The 16252-nt window shown below is 52.5% G+C and overlaps 2 protein-coding genes across 7 annotated transcripts in view; one reads left to right on the top strand and one right to left on the bottom strand.

The window, feature by feature from the left end:
• Positions 1-16252, top strand: part of FCMR (Fc mu receptor) — a 33146-nt gene that overhangs the window by 9352 nt on the left and 7542 nt on the right. For 4 of the 6 annotated variants that reach the window (XR_008999425.1, XR_008999427.1, XR_008999428.1 and 1 more), the window contains exons 5-8: positions 747-880; positions 1114-1257; positions 1733-1791; positions 9837-9943. Coding sequence is in view for 3 of the 6 variants with exons in the window: in XM_057508033.1 (XP_057364016.1) it covers positions 747-880; positions 1114-1257; positions 1733-1791; positions 9837-9943 (444 nt within the window). In the remaining 3 variants the exon portion in view is untranslated. Of the gene's footprint in view, positions 1-746; positions 881-1113; positions 1258-1732; positions 1792-3943; positions 5078-9836; positions 9944-16252 lie in introns of those variants that run through there. The other 2 variants (XM_057508034.1, XM_036909811.2) reach the window with 1 other exon arrangement.
• Positions 4327-9528, bottom strand: IL24 (interleukin 24). Its single transcript, XM_036909814.2, has 5 exons — positions 9010-9528; positions 7843-7905; positions 6831-6989; positions 6301-6375; positions 4327-5398 (listed from the first exon to the last, which is right to left on the bottom strand). The coding sequence occupies exons 1-5, from the start codon at positions 9316-9318 to the stop codon at positions 5315-5317; spliced, it is 690 nt and encodes a 229-aa protein (XP_036765709.2). The 5' UTR covers positions 9319-9528; the 3' UTR covers positions 4327-5314.

The following is a 16252-nucleotide window of genomic DNA, read 5'->3' on the forward strand; positions in this document are numbered from 1 at the left end:
AGTTCAATAAACTGTACCAGCCTACAAGCAGACAAGAATTCAAGTCAATTCAACAGACATTTTCTTAGTCTCTTTTATGTGCCAGGTATCTTGCTATGTCCTGAAGATGAAAAAAGATGAAAGCATGCAATATCCGGGTCTTATCTTAGTAACTAATCCAAGTCTGAATGTGGTAAGACTTGTAACTGTATGAACTGGGGACAGAGAGGAAAAAAATTGATTCTGGTTTACCAGGCTTGGAGAGGAAAAGAGGACTTATATACTGGCCCTTTAAGGAAAGTAAGATTTCAATATGCCAAGAAAATTGAGGGAAGACTCAGGCAGAGGGAGCATCCTCAGAAAAGCATCCTCTTTCCCACAGTTATAAGAAACTAACTCATTTAATGTGTGCAATATCCTTGCGACGAAGCTGAGGTTCATGACGTTGGAAGAACTGACATCTATTGCCTGCTGCTTAGCCAGGTCGTTCATATGCACTGTTTGGTTTCATTCTAAAACAGTTCTGTGACATAGGTTTTACTATATCCGTGTACTGAGAAATAAGACTCCCTAAGTTAGGAGACTGGTCCAAGATCACCCAGCCAGTAAAAAAGCTGAACCTGAATTTGAATCCAGGTGTCCTGACTCCCCAGACAAGGCGCTCTGGGGGGAGGAGCGATCATTCTGTTAAACCTGTGAATCATCTCCAAAAATGTTGGCGGCTCAAGAGTGCTGCCTCAGCCCTCCGTCTCTCCTTCCCTCCTCAGAGCCCTCGACCACGGCCATCCCACGCCCCAGGTGGAAGACCAAGGGTTTCATATCCTCATCCCCACCGTGCTGGGCCTCATCCTGCTGGTGCTGCTGGGGCTGGTGGTGAGAAAGGTCATTCAAAGGAGGAAAGGTGAGAGGCCGGGGTAGGTTTGGGAGGCTGAGCTGCGCAAAGAGCCCTGGGCCTTTAGTCTTCAGTGTCCGGCCAGGCTGTGCCTCTGGCGTGCTGAGCATCTACACCTCGCGCGTCGCCAAGCGCAGGGGAGGGAGACGGCCTTTAGATTCCGGAGGCCCAGGGGAGGGGGGTTGGGGGGCATGCCCTCTGACGCCCCTGTCCTCTCTCCTCTCCCTCGCTGGGCCGAGCAGCTCTCTCCAGGCGGGCCCGCCGACTGGCGGTGAGGATGCGCACCCTAGAGGCCGCCCGGCGGCCGCGCGTGTCCCAGCGACCTCGCTCCCAAAACAACGTCTACAGCACCTGCCCTCGGCGCCCTCGCGGGGCGGACGCTGCGGGTGAGCGGGAGCGCGGCCGGGGGCGCGCAGGGGAGGGGCGGGCGCAGGCGCTGAGGAGCAGGAGCGGGGAGCAGGGCAGGGGGGCTGCCGAGCGGGGCAGGGGGGCGAGCTGAACCTGCAGAAACAGCCTGAGCGTGGAGGGGAGGCAGGGGCGGGCGGCAGGAGCGGGGAGCAGGGCAGGGGGCTGCCGAGCGGGGCAGGGGGGCGAGCTGAACCTGCAGAAACAGCCTGAGCGTGGAGGGGAGGCAGGGGCGGGGGGCAGGAGCGGGGAGCAGGGCCGGGGGGCTGCCGAGCGGGGCAGGGGGGCGAGCTGAACCTGCAGAAACAGTCTGAGCGTGGAGGGGCCGCCGCAGACGCAGGCGTCCGGGGAAGCCCGGCGCAGCGGGACCCGCTCCTCCCTCCCCGGCCTTCCGCAGGGCCGGGGGTGCGGCCGGAGCCGCCGCACGGCCTCAGCTCAGCCTCCCTATCCCCCCAGGTGAGCGGCAGGACCCCGCCAGCGGCCCCGGAGCCTCGGCACCCCCCGCCCCGCCGCAGGTAAGCGCGGCCGCCGGGTTGGCAGGCGCGGCCGGAACGGGCGGCCCCGGGCCTGGGCGCGGGCTTTCCCAGCGGCTCCTGGGCCGGGAGGCCGGGAACCTCACGTACCGTTTCTTCCTGGGTGTCAGTGAGCTGACTACCCCACAGGCGTGGTAGACCTAGTTACCTGGCTTGTAGCCAAGCACCTCTCGTGGGAAGGACGGGTGCTCAGCAGAGGATAATAGACGGTCACTCTGTGAATAGAAACGGGCTTTCATGTGGAGATTCCATTTCTAGGAGGTCTTAAGGGAGTGGAAGCTACCCAGTTTCACTTCAATATGACGGAGAACTTTCTAGTTACCTCTCTGAGAGGAGGTAGCTTACCCATCCCCGGAGGCAGTTAAGCCTGGCCTAAGGGATGACTGGGCAGGTGTCAAGATGTAGGCTGGTGTTGAGTAGGAAGATTCCTCTTGTCATCTAGGAATGGACATAGGGAACTCGCGTTTCTATAAATCGCCATTGGCAAATGGGTAATAAGCCTCCAACCTCTCCATTCAGCTTTGTTTTCCCAAACTAGGAAGAGAAAACATTTTATTCTCCAGCACATTTTCCTCTCACAGTAGTTAAAACACTGTTACCTCAGGATCCAGGCAAAACTAAGGGTGGCCCACGTCCCTGTTGTCATTAGGGTATGGACTGAGCTAATGCAACAGACCTAAAACCAAGGGCTCCCAAGATGGAAGCCCGTTTTCCTCCCAGACAAAAGCAGGGGGCCAGGTAGAGGTGGCCTGAGCCGTGAGGTCTTCAAGGGACTCAGATGCCTCCTGCCTTGTTTCTCCACCATCATCTGGAGTCTTGCCTGATCCGTAGGCAATGCTAAATCCTGAGCACCATGCCTGCACTCCAGCTTTTAGGCGGGAGAAAGATGCAAGCTGCTTCCTTAAGACCATGACCCGGAAGTTTCACACACCATCTCCACTCATATCATATTGGCCATAACTTACTCATGTGGTCACACCTACCTTCAAGGGAGGCTTAGGACTACAGTCTGGCTGGGCCCTGGTGTGCCTCACTGGAAAGGGGAGAGTGATACCCAGCAACAGTATCAGCTCTGCCAGCCGTCTCCAGGTTCTTGACCTTGCCCTCATCCACCCCTGCTACGCACACTAGCTTAGGTGTGGTCCAGCGGAGCCCATCCTGTCCACCCACCCTCACACCAGCCCTTTTCTCTCGAACTGCGCTCCGATCACACATGCCCTCACTTGGGCCTGTATCTTGCTTAGATCTTACCCTTCCTTCCAAATATTTTAACCTTCACAGGGAGTATCCTCATTTTTTTAAGCCAAATAAATTAATCTCAAAGGATGAACTGTAACGGGCAGTGGAAGCTATATTTTTGAAGCAAGCTGCTGCTCATTTCCCCTCTGGTAAAATACAAAAGGTAATAGTCCCTTTCCATGAACACTTACTGAGTGCCTACTATGTTCTGGGGGCTGGACTTCTAGTTCTCATCTCTTGTGTTTAAATATGTGCCGCTCCCTCCCACAGCCTCTTGGGTGGGTGTTCCCATAATTGAACTACAGTGAGATCGTGACACAGCCCTGTCCCCCAAGAACTGACCCAGCCTGAAGGCAGATGATCCTGAAGTTTCTGTCTGGGAAAGAGGGACGCCACTGTCTGCACATGCTCTGCCTCCTTCCTCCCCTTGGCCACCAAGCCCCTTCCTAGAAGGCACTGTCATACCATGTCACGGCCTCTCCAAGCCCTTGCAGAGGTGCAGGGGATGAGTCACTGCTTCTGAATAACTGCCTGAGAAGATGCATATTTATTCCACAAGTCACATCACCTAATCCCAGAGGGGAATCTCCGCCAGCAACTGGATTTCTTTCAGACCCGTGCTTAGCCACATGATTTTACTGAGCCCCATTGAGACTATTTCCTGCCTCATTAGATCTAAGTGTTTTCCAGTCACCTAAGGTGAGACACCACCCTAAAAATTCCCAGGGTTGGGCCGCTTGATGGAGCTCAGGAATTCCCTTCATGTCTGCCTTCTAGAAGTCAGCGACCATGCATATACACCACTATCGCCCAATTGCCTGCTGTGGAAATCTGCCTGGAGAGAGACTGAAATCACCCTACGCAGATCCAGTGATGTTTCTTTGGTTGTTCCCAGGTGTCTGAAGCTCTCTGGCTCCATGCCGCATCTCTGAAGGCCAGCTGTGAATGTGTGAGCATCTACCACCAGCCCGTTGCCAGGTTGGAGGACACTGATTCAGATGACTACGTCAATATCCCCTCCCAGATTCACCTCTCCAGCTGTCTCCCCGGGCCCAGACCTTGGTGCCAGTGAGCCTTGTCTGTCTGCTGGCTTCCCAAACTCCCTCTGTTTCTGGAGCCCTCATTTACTTCCCACGTCTCACCTTGAATTTTGTCCCTGTTTCTCTGCCCTGAGCATACACAGCTCAGTGCCCCCAATTCTTCTTGCACACCATTGCAGCCCCTGTGGTTTTCAGGTGGGCTGTGGGTATCCAGAGCATTTCTCCTGAGGTGGCATGCTTCCTTTCCAAGCCATATCCCTTCTCTTAACTTTTCTGAGCAAGGGCCTAGGCAGACATTGTATCGCTGGATCAAAGTCAGCGACAAAGTTCGGCCAGAGCTTGAGACTAGAAAATACCCAGGCTTACTATTAGGGAAAAAGCCCTTCCCAGAGACACAATTCAGCCTCACTGGGCACGTGTCCAGAAATAGAAAGGAGAGGCTGCCCAGACTTGAATTCCTTGGCTCTTATTAGCAGGGAATGTCATTAGATTGGACAGTACATCCAGTTATGATGACACCGTAGCCTGACTGGCACCTGCTCAAGCAGGAGATAAGGAAAGGATGAGTAGGATAAGAATGAAGGGACCCAAGGGGAAGGGATGGTGGGAGTGGGATGGGCAGAACCAGCAAGAACAGGAATGTTTGGTGAGTGCCTGCTTTGTGCTGGGCGCTTACCGCACATTGTATCTTTTATCATTTACACTTCAAACCAGTGCCTTTCACCCCCACCCCGATGCCTGTTCCTTCAGATCCCATGACAGTGTGATTTCCATGCCCTCGAGTTCAGCTTCACATCCCAGCGCCCCTCCTTGTTCTTCAACATTTCAAAGACAGGCAAAAACTCCAGTTTATTAGGCATTTACCAAGTATCTCTTCACCACCCCACATGGCAATGAGGCTTTTGGAGGAGAGAGAGGCCTGGGGCACTATTCCTGCTGCCTTCACAGAACTTACAGTCTACAAATAAATACACGTCAGTTAAAACACCGACAGGACTCAAGTTGCATCATAATAAATATAGGAATCTGCTTGTAGATTATTCACAGCATCTCAGAGAACTTCCATGACTGTCACTGGGGCCACTTAAAGGATGAAGTCTTTGTGGACAAGCCTGGGCCAAGAAGGGGACCCATCATCTAAGGTGTGAAGTGCCCGGAGTACATCACAGGAAGGACACTTGTTTGAAATGATGCAGAGAACCAGGAGGGTGTCTAGGTCTAGGCGATCAGAGCCGGTAGAATCTCTCCATCCAGGCCAAGAGAATGTCCACTTCTCCAAAGGCTTTGATCCGAGCCGCTTCTATGTCCAACTAAAGGGACAGGAGAGTTGAAGATCTGCCATGTTAGCCCCAAGAATAGGTTTCCTTGGCCCCCACTCCCAGAGCTGGCCTGACTCCAAATCGTGGAGATAACCTTTGGGATGGCCTCCAATGAACTCACCCACCCAGCACCTGTTCCCTGTCTTTGTGTGTTGTTGCCTTTGGGGTAACAACAAAGGGACCAGTGAGCAGCAGCAGCAGGGGAGACGCCGGACAAGAGCCATGGAATCCCAGAGGGGGTGGATCTGCTCTGCCTCCCCGAGCCTGCTGTGCAGATGAGGAAACCGAGGCCCAAAGGCCCCTTTCCTTTGTATGTTACTGCTCTTCACTGTTTATTTTTAGGCTGATATATCTGTTTCTCAAAAACATGATCAAAATTGGCCAGTATAGGGAGGTTCTGGGGATGAAATTTGAACTTTCTTTGTTTATCTTAATTTGGGAGATGGTAATATATTTCCCCATTTGAGAAACTGGACCATTTGAGGAGTATGAAAAACACTGCAGGCGTTGTGGGGAGGGCTCCCGACTTTCTCCTTCACTTGGGACTCCAACTGCCCAGTTCAAGCAGCCATAGAACTCTCTTGGGGAAAGTCCCCGTCAGTGAAATCATCTCATAGGGGAATATAACAGCGTTTTAATGTGAAACCGACAGGAAAGTAGACTGTGTAGTTTGTGGTGCTTGTGCAAAGTATGTGCTAACTGATGCAGATATACCTGTGCTCTGCTAAGTCAGGTGGAGTCACCTACACTGAATTCTGCACTAGGTTACGCACCCCGGGTGGGGTCACCCACCCTGAATTCTGCACTGGTTTTCTGAGGCTCCCTCATGTGGCAGCCATTCAGGTCAGTCCACCTGCTGGATGAGTAAGGTCTCAGCTCCTGGCTTTGAGTACCTTTTTAAACGCTCTCTGGAACCGCAGAAACCGCCTGCGTGCACTCTCGCTCGTAGAGAACATCTCATTTTCCTGCTGGAGAATAGAAAAAAAAAAAGCTGTGCCCAGAATTGGGTAGGAGCAGAGACAAACGCCCTCCCACTCCTTCCTGGTGAAGCCAGAGGGCCTCCCAAGGCCTGAAATCCTACATCTTCAAGGTGCCGCTGCTGAACTCCTGTTAGATGCAGGGGCTGCCTCCTTTAACTCTCCCAGCAATCTTGCCAGGTAGGGGTGATCCTCCCCGTTTTGTAGCTAAGAAAACTGAGGCCCAGAGAGGCTGACTGCCTTACAACGGGTCACCCAGCTGGTTAGAAGCAGACCCGGGCTGGTCCCCAGAATTGCTGGTGCCCAGAGCCTGCACTCTTTTCCACGACACCCACGAACCCCTGTCAGGGAATAAAAGCCAGAACCACATAAGGAGGTGGGGGGAGGGGGTGTTTCTGAAAACACGCGGTTTCCACGGGCCACAGTCTCAGCTTTGTTCTACTCACGCTGGGTTGTAGTTTTGACACGATGACGATGAAGTTGTTGGCCAGAGTAGAGAAGGACTTCAGGATCTTGGATTCAGCTGCCTTACTGGGGTAGTTTTTGAAGACGGCGTTCAAGTAGAACTTCAGCAGTGCATGGATGAGGTGACAGCTTTCAGCATCCTGGGGGGGGTCCGGGTCACTGCGGAGCCAGGCCTCCGCCCACCCCAGCCCTGGGCGAGCAACCACATGCCGCACAAGGCAATAGGAGCACCGCAGAGGCAGGGGTCTGCTCGGTGCTGCTGGACACTAGAGCGGAAGGGGCCTTCAGGGGCATGTAGGGGGGCACCTCTGGTTTACAGGAGGAGCCGCAGACTCAGGGAGGAGAGACTTGCCCAGGTCGCACAGCCGGGCAGTGGCAGCCAAGGGCCTAGCTCCAGGACTCCTGAGTCCCCATCTGGTAATATCCTTGCTTCTGCACCATGTGGCCTCTCTAATGGCTGTGGGAGGGGATGGACCCTAAAAAGCACCAGACATCTGATGTCTGAAAGTTGCCAGGGAAGAGGACTGCAAGGAGAAATGAGGGGAGGAGAAAGCTCTTATCCTGGAACACAAGGAGTTCACTCTAGCCCCCTCGAGATCTGACACTGATGCTCAGCACCTTGCAGTGACCAGGGCTCAGCCCCTGTGTGCTCAGTGAGTGTCCAGATGGGTGGGGATTAGACAGCAGTGGGTGAGGAAGAAGGATTGAGTGGGAGGCCTAAGCAGATGCCCATGGGGTCACACACGCAAAAGAGAAATAAAGATCGATGGCAACTCCCTGGTGAAAGGTATTTCCAAACCTTAATCCCCACACCCCTCCTATACCCTCATAAACCAGGTACTGGGGTGATGACCCCAGACATGGACTTCTCTGCCTTCCTGCCACCCTGTCCTGTGCAAGCTCAGCCCGGGTCTTCTATCAGCCCCTCAGCCCCACCCAGGGAACACCAGCCGCCTCAGAGGGAGGCCCTGTCCTTCCCCAAGGTTGGATTACCGAGACGTTCTGTAGAACCTCCTTCTGCAGCAGCTGGACGCTCTTGACGTTATCCTGAGCTTGCTTCAGAAAGAGAAAGAGAGGATGTCTCCAGGTTGGGGTTGGCACAGAAGCCAGCCTTGCCAATATGTGCTTCTTCCCCAGGCTCCTGCACCCACCCAGTCTGAGCTCTCTGAGGCCAGAGGGACCAAAGGTGGCCCAGGAAGGGTGGTGCCGAGCTAGCCTGTGGTGGGAGAGAAGGTGCCAGCCATAGAAACTCGCTAAGCGTGACACCCAGGGGCAGATGGAATCCCAGGGGTTCTTAGAGCCCTGGCGAGGGACCTGGGTGATTCCTCTGGTCACTTGAGATGGGAGGAAGGAAGCCTAACTGGTGTAACACCCACTAGGGGCAGGGCTTTGCTCCATATTCCCTGGGGCTGGGGGGCTGCACCTCTGAGCTGCCTCAAGCCCTCGGAGCTCCTCCCGCCACCCACCACGCATCCCAGATCTTGGATTGCAGTCTGAGATTCCTTGTGATGACTGAGCTTTAGAGCTCATTTATCCCACCTCCTCACTTCCTGGTTGTGCAGGAAAGGACACTGATGGAACAGGGGTACTGTACCCCTTGTGCATTGGTTTCCAGGTCAGGATCACCCCTAGGTGCCCTGTCCCCTCCTCCAGGCTGCCCCATCCAGCTCCTCTTTCTGCCTTGCACCTGGACAGTTGTTTAGGGAGTTGGGTGCATTTGCGAGGGTACATGTTAGATCACCTTCAGGCCCAGGATAAATCCACAGTCACATTTCATAGCTGCCCCATCCCACCTCAGCATCAGCCATTCTCTCTACATTTAGCCAAGGCCCAGGCCGGTGGAACAGACTAGTAGGAGGCAGGCAAAGCCATAGGTGAAACTCCAGAAATCGAAAGATTTCCCATGACTCCTCATTGGTGGAGTCCCCTGACATGTAGTCCCTTCTTTATTCCTTTTGGGCTGTATTTCTTTTCCTATAGATTGATCCCATCTTTCTGAGCCTCAGTTTCCTCATGTGTGAGAGGATCTGTGGGCTTGTGCTGCCTCAGACGCCACAAAGTTACAGTCAGCAAGCTGCAAAGGGCTCCTTCACCATAAAATATCAGCCTGCGTGCGCAGTAATGGCTGCAGCTGGGTCCAGAACAACACTTGTCACTCACCACGATGTCTTTGGTGGCCCGGAAGGCCTCCCACAGTTCCTGGAGAACAACCCCCTCTACTCGGCAGGGCCCGAATTGGAATTCTTGGCCTTGGACCCCTGGCCCTTGGCTCCAGAGAAACAGGGTCAGACCCAGGCAGGGGACAGCAGCCATCCGCACTGAGGAGTTCATCTGCTGCAAAGGAAGGACCAGGAGGATCCTGCTGGGTGGAGGGAGGCGTCCCTGAGCCAGGCTGTTTGCCCCATGAGCCACATACCCCAGAATAATGCTCCTGGGCTCTGCCTCAGCCAGCCTCAGGGACACACACATGGAAACCGGAGAGAGGGTGGGTTCCCACGTTAGCAAATTGCTAGCATGTGGCCTTGCTGGGGTGTCTAGGGGTCTTTCTGCCCCTCAATCTCATACCCCCTGGTGTTGCTCCCTATCTGCCCTCCGTGGACATGCCCATCTGCCCCAAACACACCTGACATCTCATTCCTTACTCCATTACAGTTCTCCCTAATCAACCTGCTGCTCAGAATTTGACCAAGAAGAGGGGAGAAATGGGGGAGGGGGGCGAGGGTCACAGTGTGCCAAAGAACATGTGCTGGGAGCCCTACCTGGGGAGGACAGAGCTTTTCCAGGCACCTGCCTCCCTGAGCTCCGCCCGTAAGTCTCCGGGCGCACACAGGCAAGCCTTTTTCTCCTCCCCGAGAACTGATCAGCAAGCTCCATCATGAGGGAGCCGAGAGATCCCTCCAGCCCACAGACAGCAGGTCAGCATCTCATACTCACTCTGCCCCCTCAAATGGCTGACTCACTCTTGACTCTAAAAATCAACTTTTCAGGTAATTGAACAAGAAGGAAGAATCAGATTTCCAGATGAATCACCTTTAAAGCCTTCCACTAAAGTGCCGATTGGAATGACAGCGAAGAGGCCCCAAGCAGGAGGAAGGTAGGCCATTATCCATCATAACAGTGGACAAGGAATTTCTTCTCCCTGCCTTCTTTGCCCTTTGCTTTTCTTCTTTCTTTCCTTCCTCTCTTCCTCCCTCCTTCCCTACCTTTCTTTCTTACTTCCTTCCACAAACATTTAAGAGTCTTTCTCATTCCAGGCTCTGGTCTCACACCTGGTAACACCCAGTCCTTCACCCCACACTGGGCTGGAAGACGGAAAGGGACCTGCTTCTGAAATGCCAACACACACACACAGGGGCTGGAGAAGTGGGGCCCTGGGCCAGCACCCACATCCTCTGTCCTGCTGGTCTGCATTTCAGTGTCTCCCACAAAGTCTTTCTATTCTGTTCCTTCAAACTCCACAGGCTCTGTAGCCAATCTTGAGAATTCTGCTCCGGGCTTTGGAATCCCCCTGGCCTTCCTTGCATCTGGTCCAAATCCCTCTTGGTGTTAAATCAGAGAACACAGTTACATCATCCACAGTCGTATCTTACCCTTACAGAGACTCTGGAAAAGGTGACTTCCGCCAACCCCCTACCCGCCCCGTTCCCAGGGAAGCAGCATCTAATGCTTCAGGAGCCGAGCGCTCAGGAATCCCCACTGCTCACCTTAGGCCCCGGAACTGATGCTTGCGCTTGCTGCCTGGAGGAGGCTGGCTCCTGTCTTAGAGGGAGAGCCAGGCAGGCACCCTCTCCGCTCACCTCTCAGGGGTATAACTGTGGGTGTCGTGTCAGCAGGAAAGGTGTGCAGGCAAGCGAGGCTTTGTGGAGATTCATATACATGGGGACTGAGGGGGGAGGGACGGAGGAAGAAGAGGGAGGTGGAGAAAGGGAAATTGGTCATGCTTTCCCAGAGAATTACTTCACTGCCTAGTCACCTTCGCTTTAAGACAATGGGGCAATGAAGAAAGCAGCCCTTGAGGTGAGATGAGACCTGGGTCTGAGTTCCGGCCCTGCTGCTACCTGTGTGACCAGGGGCAAGTCTCCTGGCTACCCCAGGCCCCTTTCTGCATCTGTAAAGCTAAAAAACCAACAAAAAGCTGTCCCACCTCCCCCAGGGGGCGGCTGTAAGGAGCAAATGAGACACAGAGGGGCTTTGTAAACTGTATACACATGTAAATACATTATTACTGAGCAGAGTAACCCAGTTCCCTTACAGACAAAATCATTCAATAATTATGCCTTATTGACGATGGGACAGTAACCCAGAGGCTAAGGACAGCCCATAAGTACTTCTTTAATTGCACAAGAACAGGAAATTTAGGAATATTTCATGACATGCAACCATCCAGGATGATAAACACTCAACCAAAACATGCCCTTCCTTACGTCCAGGAAGAATAAGGAAGCCCAGAAAGCTGGGACCTGGTGTCCTGGTGGGCTACCCTCGGCCGGTGCTGCCCGGCCTGGGATCACCCAGCGGATGTAGCCGTGTGGCACGTTCAGAGCACCAGTGCGGTCAGGTGACCTGGCTGTCCAGCTGGTGAGGTGCTCAGGCCTCGGTGTTCCCAGGTGTAAAGCAGGGGTAGGCTGGAGCGGCGTGCCCAAGGCGTGTTCCACAGAATCTAGTCCTCGGGGACGTTGGTCTACAAGACGTTCCCTGAAACCAGAGGTTTCATGGTCAGGAAAGGCAGAGCAGCCTGGCATGTGCCAGCCCCTCTGGCCAGTGTATAATGCTTCTGAGAATAATGGAGACCGAGAAGTCCCGTGAGGGCAGGGGCCAGGGGCATGTGGCTAACTTGGCTTAACCCAGCATTTCCCGTAACTATTTGCCCATGTCCTGGGAAACATTTTGGGGAACAGCGGGCTCTGAATCAGGGATTGGCAAACCACGGGCCAGGAATAAGCCAGGAATGGCTTAGCCCTGTGACCTAAGAATGGTTTTTACATTTTTTAATGTTTGAAAAAAAAAAAATCAGAAGAACAATATTTTGTGACACATGAGAAGTATGTGAAGTTCAAGTTTTAGTGTCCATAAATAAAGTTTCACTGGACTTTATAAAGCCACCCCCATTTATTTACATATTGTCTGTGGTGCTTTTGTGCTGCGGTGACAGAGATGAGTAGCTGGGCTGAGCCTGCGTGGCCCACAAAGCCGGAACACCTAGTCTCTGGGCCTTTACAGAGAGAGGCTGCTGAGTCGGGCTCTCAGTTACCTGCCTGCACGAACATTCCAAGAGTCTCTTAAACCTGAGTCCACGTGAGAACGCGGGAGGAGGACTCTGGCGTGAGAAGTAGGATAGCTTCCTCCAGCTCCGTGGAGAAGAGCGAGCGCAGGACAGTGTGGGAAGCAGCCCTTCCCAGTCTCCCCAGTTGGCAGACCCTGCCCAGTCGCTCCGGCACCAGCACCCCCTCCCTCCACCACACATGCCATGCTGTTTGTTTCCTTAAGCAGACCAGACGTGTGCCCCAATCCCTGGCCAGCAGCCTGCTCTGCTACCGATGCCTCTACAAGGACCAAGCTTGAGTCCCGTGCTCCTGGAGGACCCAGGCAAGGGCCCCCAGCACGCCCTTCCCCCCACCCCCCCGTATCTAGGGCATTACTAAAAAACCCCTAACTCCCGTGGGAAGAAGATGCCAGGAGGCACTGAAGAGACGGGAAAGAAGTAAGAGTGTTGGGGCAATAGATGAGGGGGAGGCAGAAGAGGGCCGGAGAGTGGAGACCGCTAAGGCAGGAAGCTGACGGGGAATGTGAGCCCCCAGGGCAGCTGACAGCCATCTGCTGATAGGCAGGACGGCAGGAAGGATGGGCTGTGAGCAGGGCAGGCTAGAACAGAGGCATGAGGTCATGGGTACATCCACCTGGGATCACGAGTAACTCATTCTGTCTAAGGGAGTTACAGTGGAACATGGACATTCCAGGCAAACACATGCCTGAGCTTAGTGTTGCACAACTACCTGGGAAGGAAGGGTAAGGAGAGGACTCCAGGACTTTGCCCCCACATCAAATGAGATTGCTGGTTGTGAGGATGCGCTTTGCACCAGGCCCACTGGGGTTCAAATGTGACTGAGCCGCCCACTAGCCCTCGGAGTCTCAGCTTCTCAGCTGTGAAGTCGAGTCCTCCCAGCGGCAGGACACACTGACGCAGAGCCTTGCTACTGAACGTGTGGTCTGTGGACGAGCAGCAACAGTGATATCTGGGAGCTCGTTAGAAATGCAGAATCCAAATCCTTTCCCCAAAACTGAATGAGAATGAGCATTTGAAGAAACTCCCAGCGTGACCCTTATGTATATTAAAATTTGGGAAGCATCTATATAAAACACACAGACAACCCAGTCTTCCACGTGGTAAATGTTTCACAAAGGCTTCAAGTGAGACGGACAGCCTAGAGTAGGGTCCTCAGTGGGGCAATTTTGCCCCTAGAGGACCATTTGGCAATGTCTGGAGACGTTCTGGGTGTCATTTTCATTGACATGTGGTGGAACGGGCCAGAGATGCTGCTACACCTCCTACAGGGCATAGATGGCCCTTCACCACAAAGAAGTATTGCCCCTGGATGCCAATAGTGCAGAGGCTAAGATATTCTGGACCCGAGGAAAGTAGTGGCTGTGGAGGAGAGAGCTGAAATAGGGACGAAGTCAGAGAAAAGGGAGCTCTCATTGGGTGAGGGAGCAGGGGCTGAAGGGATGGCCAGGGGAGCAGAAAAGCAAGACAGCAATGGGAAGGCTGTGCCCAAGGGCTTCTGGGCGGGAGCAGGTGGGCAGGGCCCGGCCCACCAGCTCACCCTGGGCAAGGTCCCAGTCCAGACTTTGAGAAGTTGGTCCTATGGTTCAGATCCACATATTTTTATCCAAAACTCACCCAGACCAGACTGAAACCTGAGGCTTTTCTAATCTCTGTAATTTCTGTGTCTCTCGAACTTGAGGAATTTCCTTTACAGGGTTGGGAAAGAAGGTCCTCTGAAGATAAACTTTGATTTACAGAACCACTTCCCCCCCCAAAATCATCTTCATTAGATTTAGGGCTTTTCATTTGATAACCTCAGGCCCCCTGTCACATATATCCTTCTGCAGAGTGTGAATTTTAAATTTAAGAAAATCTACTCCCCCCACCCACATCCCCTACAAATTCCCTCACCCTGTAGAGACAGAAAGGGACTGAACCAGGATGGAGAAGGGACCCTTCTTCACTCCTGGGTGAACCAATCAAGAGCCCACTCTTAAATCTGAAGCCCCCTCTGTCTGACTGATGGAAATGCTGTCAGGACAGAAGTGATGAGCACACTGTTGGGGACTTCCCGAGAGCCTAGAGGTTAGAGAAACTTCCATCACCATTTTTCTTCCAGTGAACTGAGTTTAATCTTCACTCTACAACAGATTTTTATCTCCCTATTGGGCTGGGAAACTCATGCAGTAATAGATGTGGGATACCTGGGCATTTTGTCAGCCCTGTCTTGGCTGTAGTCATTCTAAGAGCAGAGAGAGCAGAGGTGACTATCTACTGATTGGCCCCCTTTGACTGGCACTCTGCCATCCTACCTTCTCCTCTGTCACTGGCATAATAAATTATTTGTGATTGCAGGCATTTCAAAGGACAAAAGTAAAAACAAACATAAATTTATTCTTACATTTGTACAGCCTGCTTAGATATACCAACTACTTCCATGTGATACATACAAATAATACTTCCTTTGATAGTCACCATAACCTTTTGCAATAGGGAGGACAGATTTTATTTCTTTGCAGACTAGAAAGCTGAGAGTCAGAAAAGTGGAATGACTTTCTGTAGGTCGTATAAATAAATGACAGAACCAGAACTGGGAGGCAGGGCTACTGGCTTTTAGCCCAGCCTTCCTTCCCCTGTACCACCTTACCCTGCAACTTCCCAATCTTACACACATCTGTCATTTGCTGAACAAACATTTCCTAAGCACCTGCTGAGTGTCAGAAGAGGCAATACATAAAGTGAATTAGTATGATAGCATTTATGTAAAATGGCCAAAAGGATAAATGTAGAGACAGAAAATAGAGAAGTGCTTGTCTAGGGCTTGGAGTTAGGGGCTGGTGGGTGGGAGGCACAGAAACAACTGCTGATTAACACAGGGTTTCGTTTGGGGGCAAAGAAAGATATACTGTGAGAGTATACTAAAACCATTGTATAGTTTAAGCAGTTAAACTCTATGGCATGTAAATTATATCTCAAGAGAGCTGTTAAAAATGATTTAAGACACTGTGCTTGTGCTCTAATGAGTCAGTATGGAGATACACTTGCAAACAGATAACTTGCAGCACTGTGCCCTGGGTGCCATTGACAGAATGACGGAGTCTGTGGATGCGGCAGGATGAGGCAGCCCCTCCCAATCTCCGAGCAGCGCTGGGAGGGGTGGAGAGGCCGCGGGGGACATTTGATCTGAGGCTTGAAGCCTGCGCAGGAGTTTATCAGCAAAAATAAAGGGAGCGCACCTTCCTGAGACCACTGTGACCTCGACAAATTGTACGGCCACACAGATACTGTAGACCAAGGAAAGGAAGGTTCTGGAAGCTGCTGGAAGAGGGATGGCCACTTACTGTTCTTTTGCTTAATGATTAATGGAAATCGGTGAGGAACAGCAACTTAAATACAACTTAAGAGCATGAAAGGGGATCTAGGATGTTGCTGCCCCCTCGGAGCTGCAGGCAGGAATGGTGGGGAAAAGGGCAGGGTCCCAGCTTCCTAAGCAAGGACTTTAGCCACTCACAGGAAACAGAACCGCAAGAGACAGCCAGTTCTGAAAACTGCCACTCCCTCCAGAAGTCAGGCTCCTGCACCCTCCCAGCCTGCAGAAAACATCAGCGTGGGTTCCCAAGGGCATGGGTGCTGTAAATAAACATAGGGCAGTGCGCACGTTGGGTAAAATGACAGTTACAGGGTCTCCTGAGCAGATCCAGGTAAAGAACTGTGGTCATTTTCTCTGTGTCACTGTCTTTCACACACCCCAGACAGCTTTTCTAGCAGAGAATTTTTTTCTTTTAAATAAAGGAAGGAAAATGAAGAGTCTCTAAGACTCTCTTAACAGTCTCATCCCTCTTTAAGAAAATGCACACTGCTCTAGGAGAGCCTTTTAAATGCACAATTCGATCATATTATTTCTCAGCCCCTGAACGGTCTTGGGTTTCTGGTAAGAATGATCTCGCCGCCCCCATTCCTCTTCTTTTGCGTATCTGTGCTCCAGCCGTGCCTAGAACAGAGTTCTCCACCTATCAGGTGTTTGGTAAATGTGGTTGTTCTCCAATCCTTAATTTCAAAATCAAGTAAACGGGGTGCATTTAAAGAAGGAGATAAGTTAAATTTGTGTGACACTCAACTGGTTATTTCTACTGGTAAAAG

The sequence above is a fragment of the Manis pentadactyla genome, chromosome 9, assembly GCF_030020395.1.
Source record: "Manis pentadactyla isolate mManPen7 chromosome 9, mManPen7.hap1, whole genome shotgun sequence".
Classification (NCBI taxonomy): Eukaryota; Metazoa; Chordata; class Mammalia; order Pholidota; family Manidae; genus Manis; species Manis pentadactyla.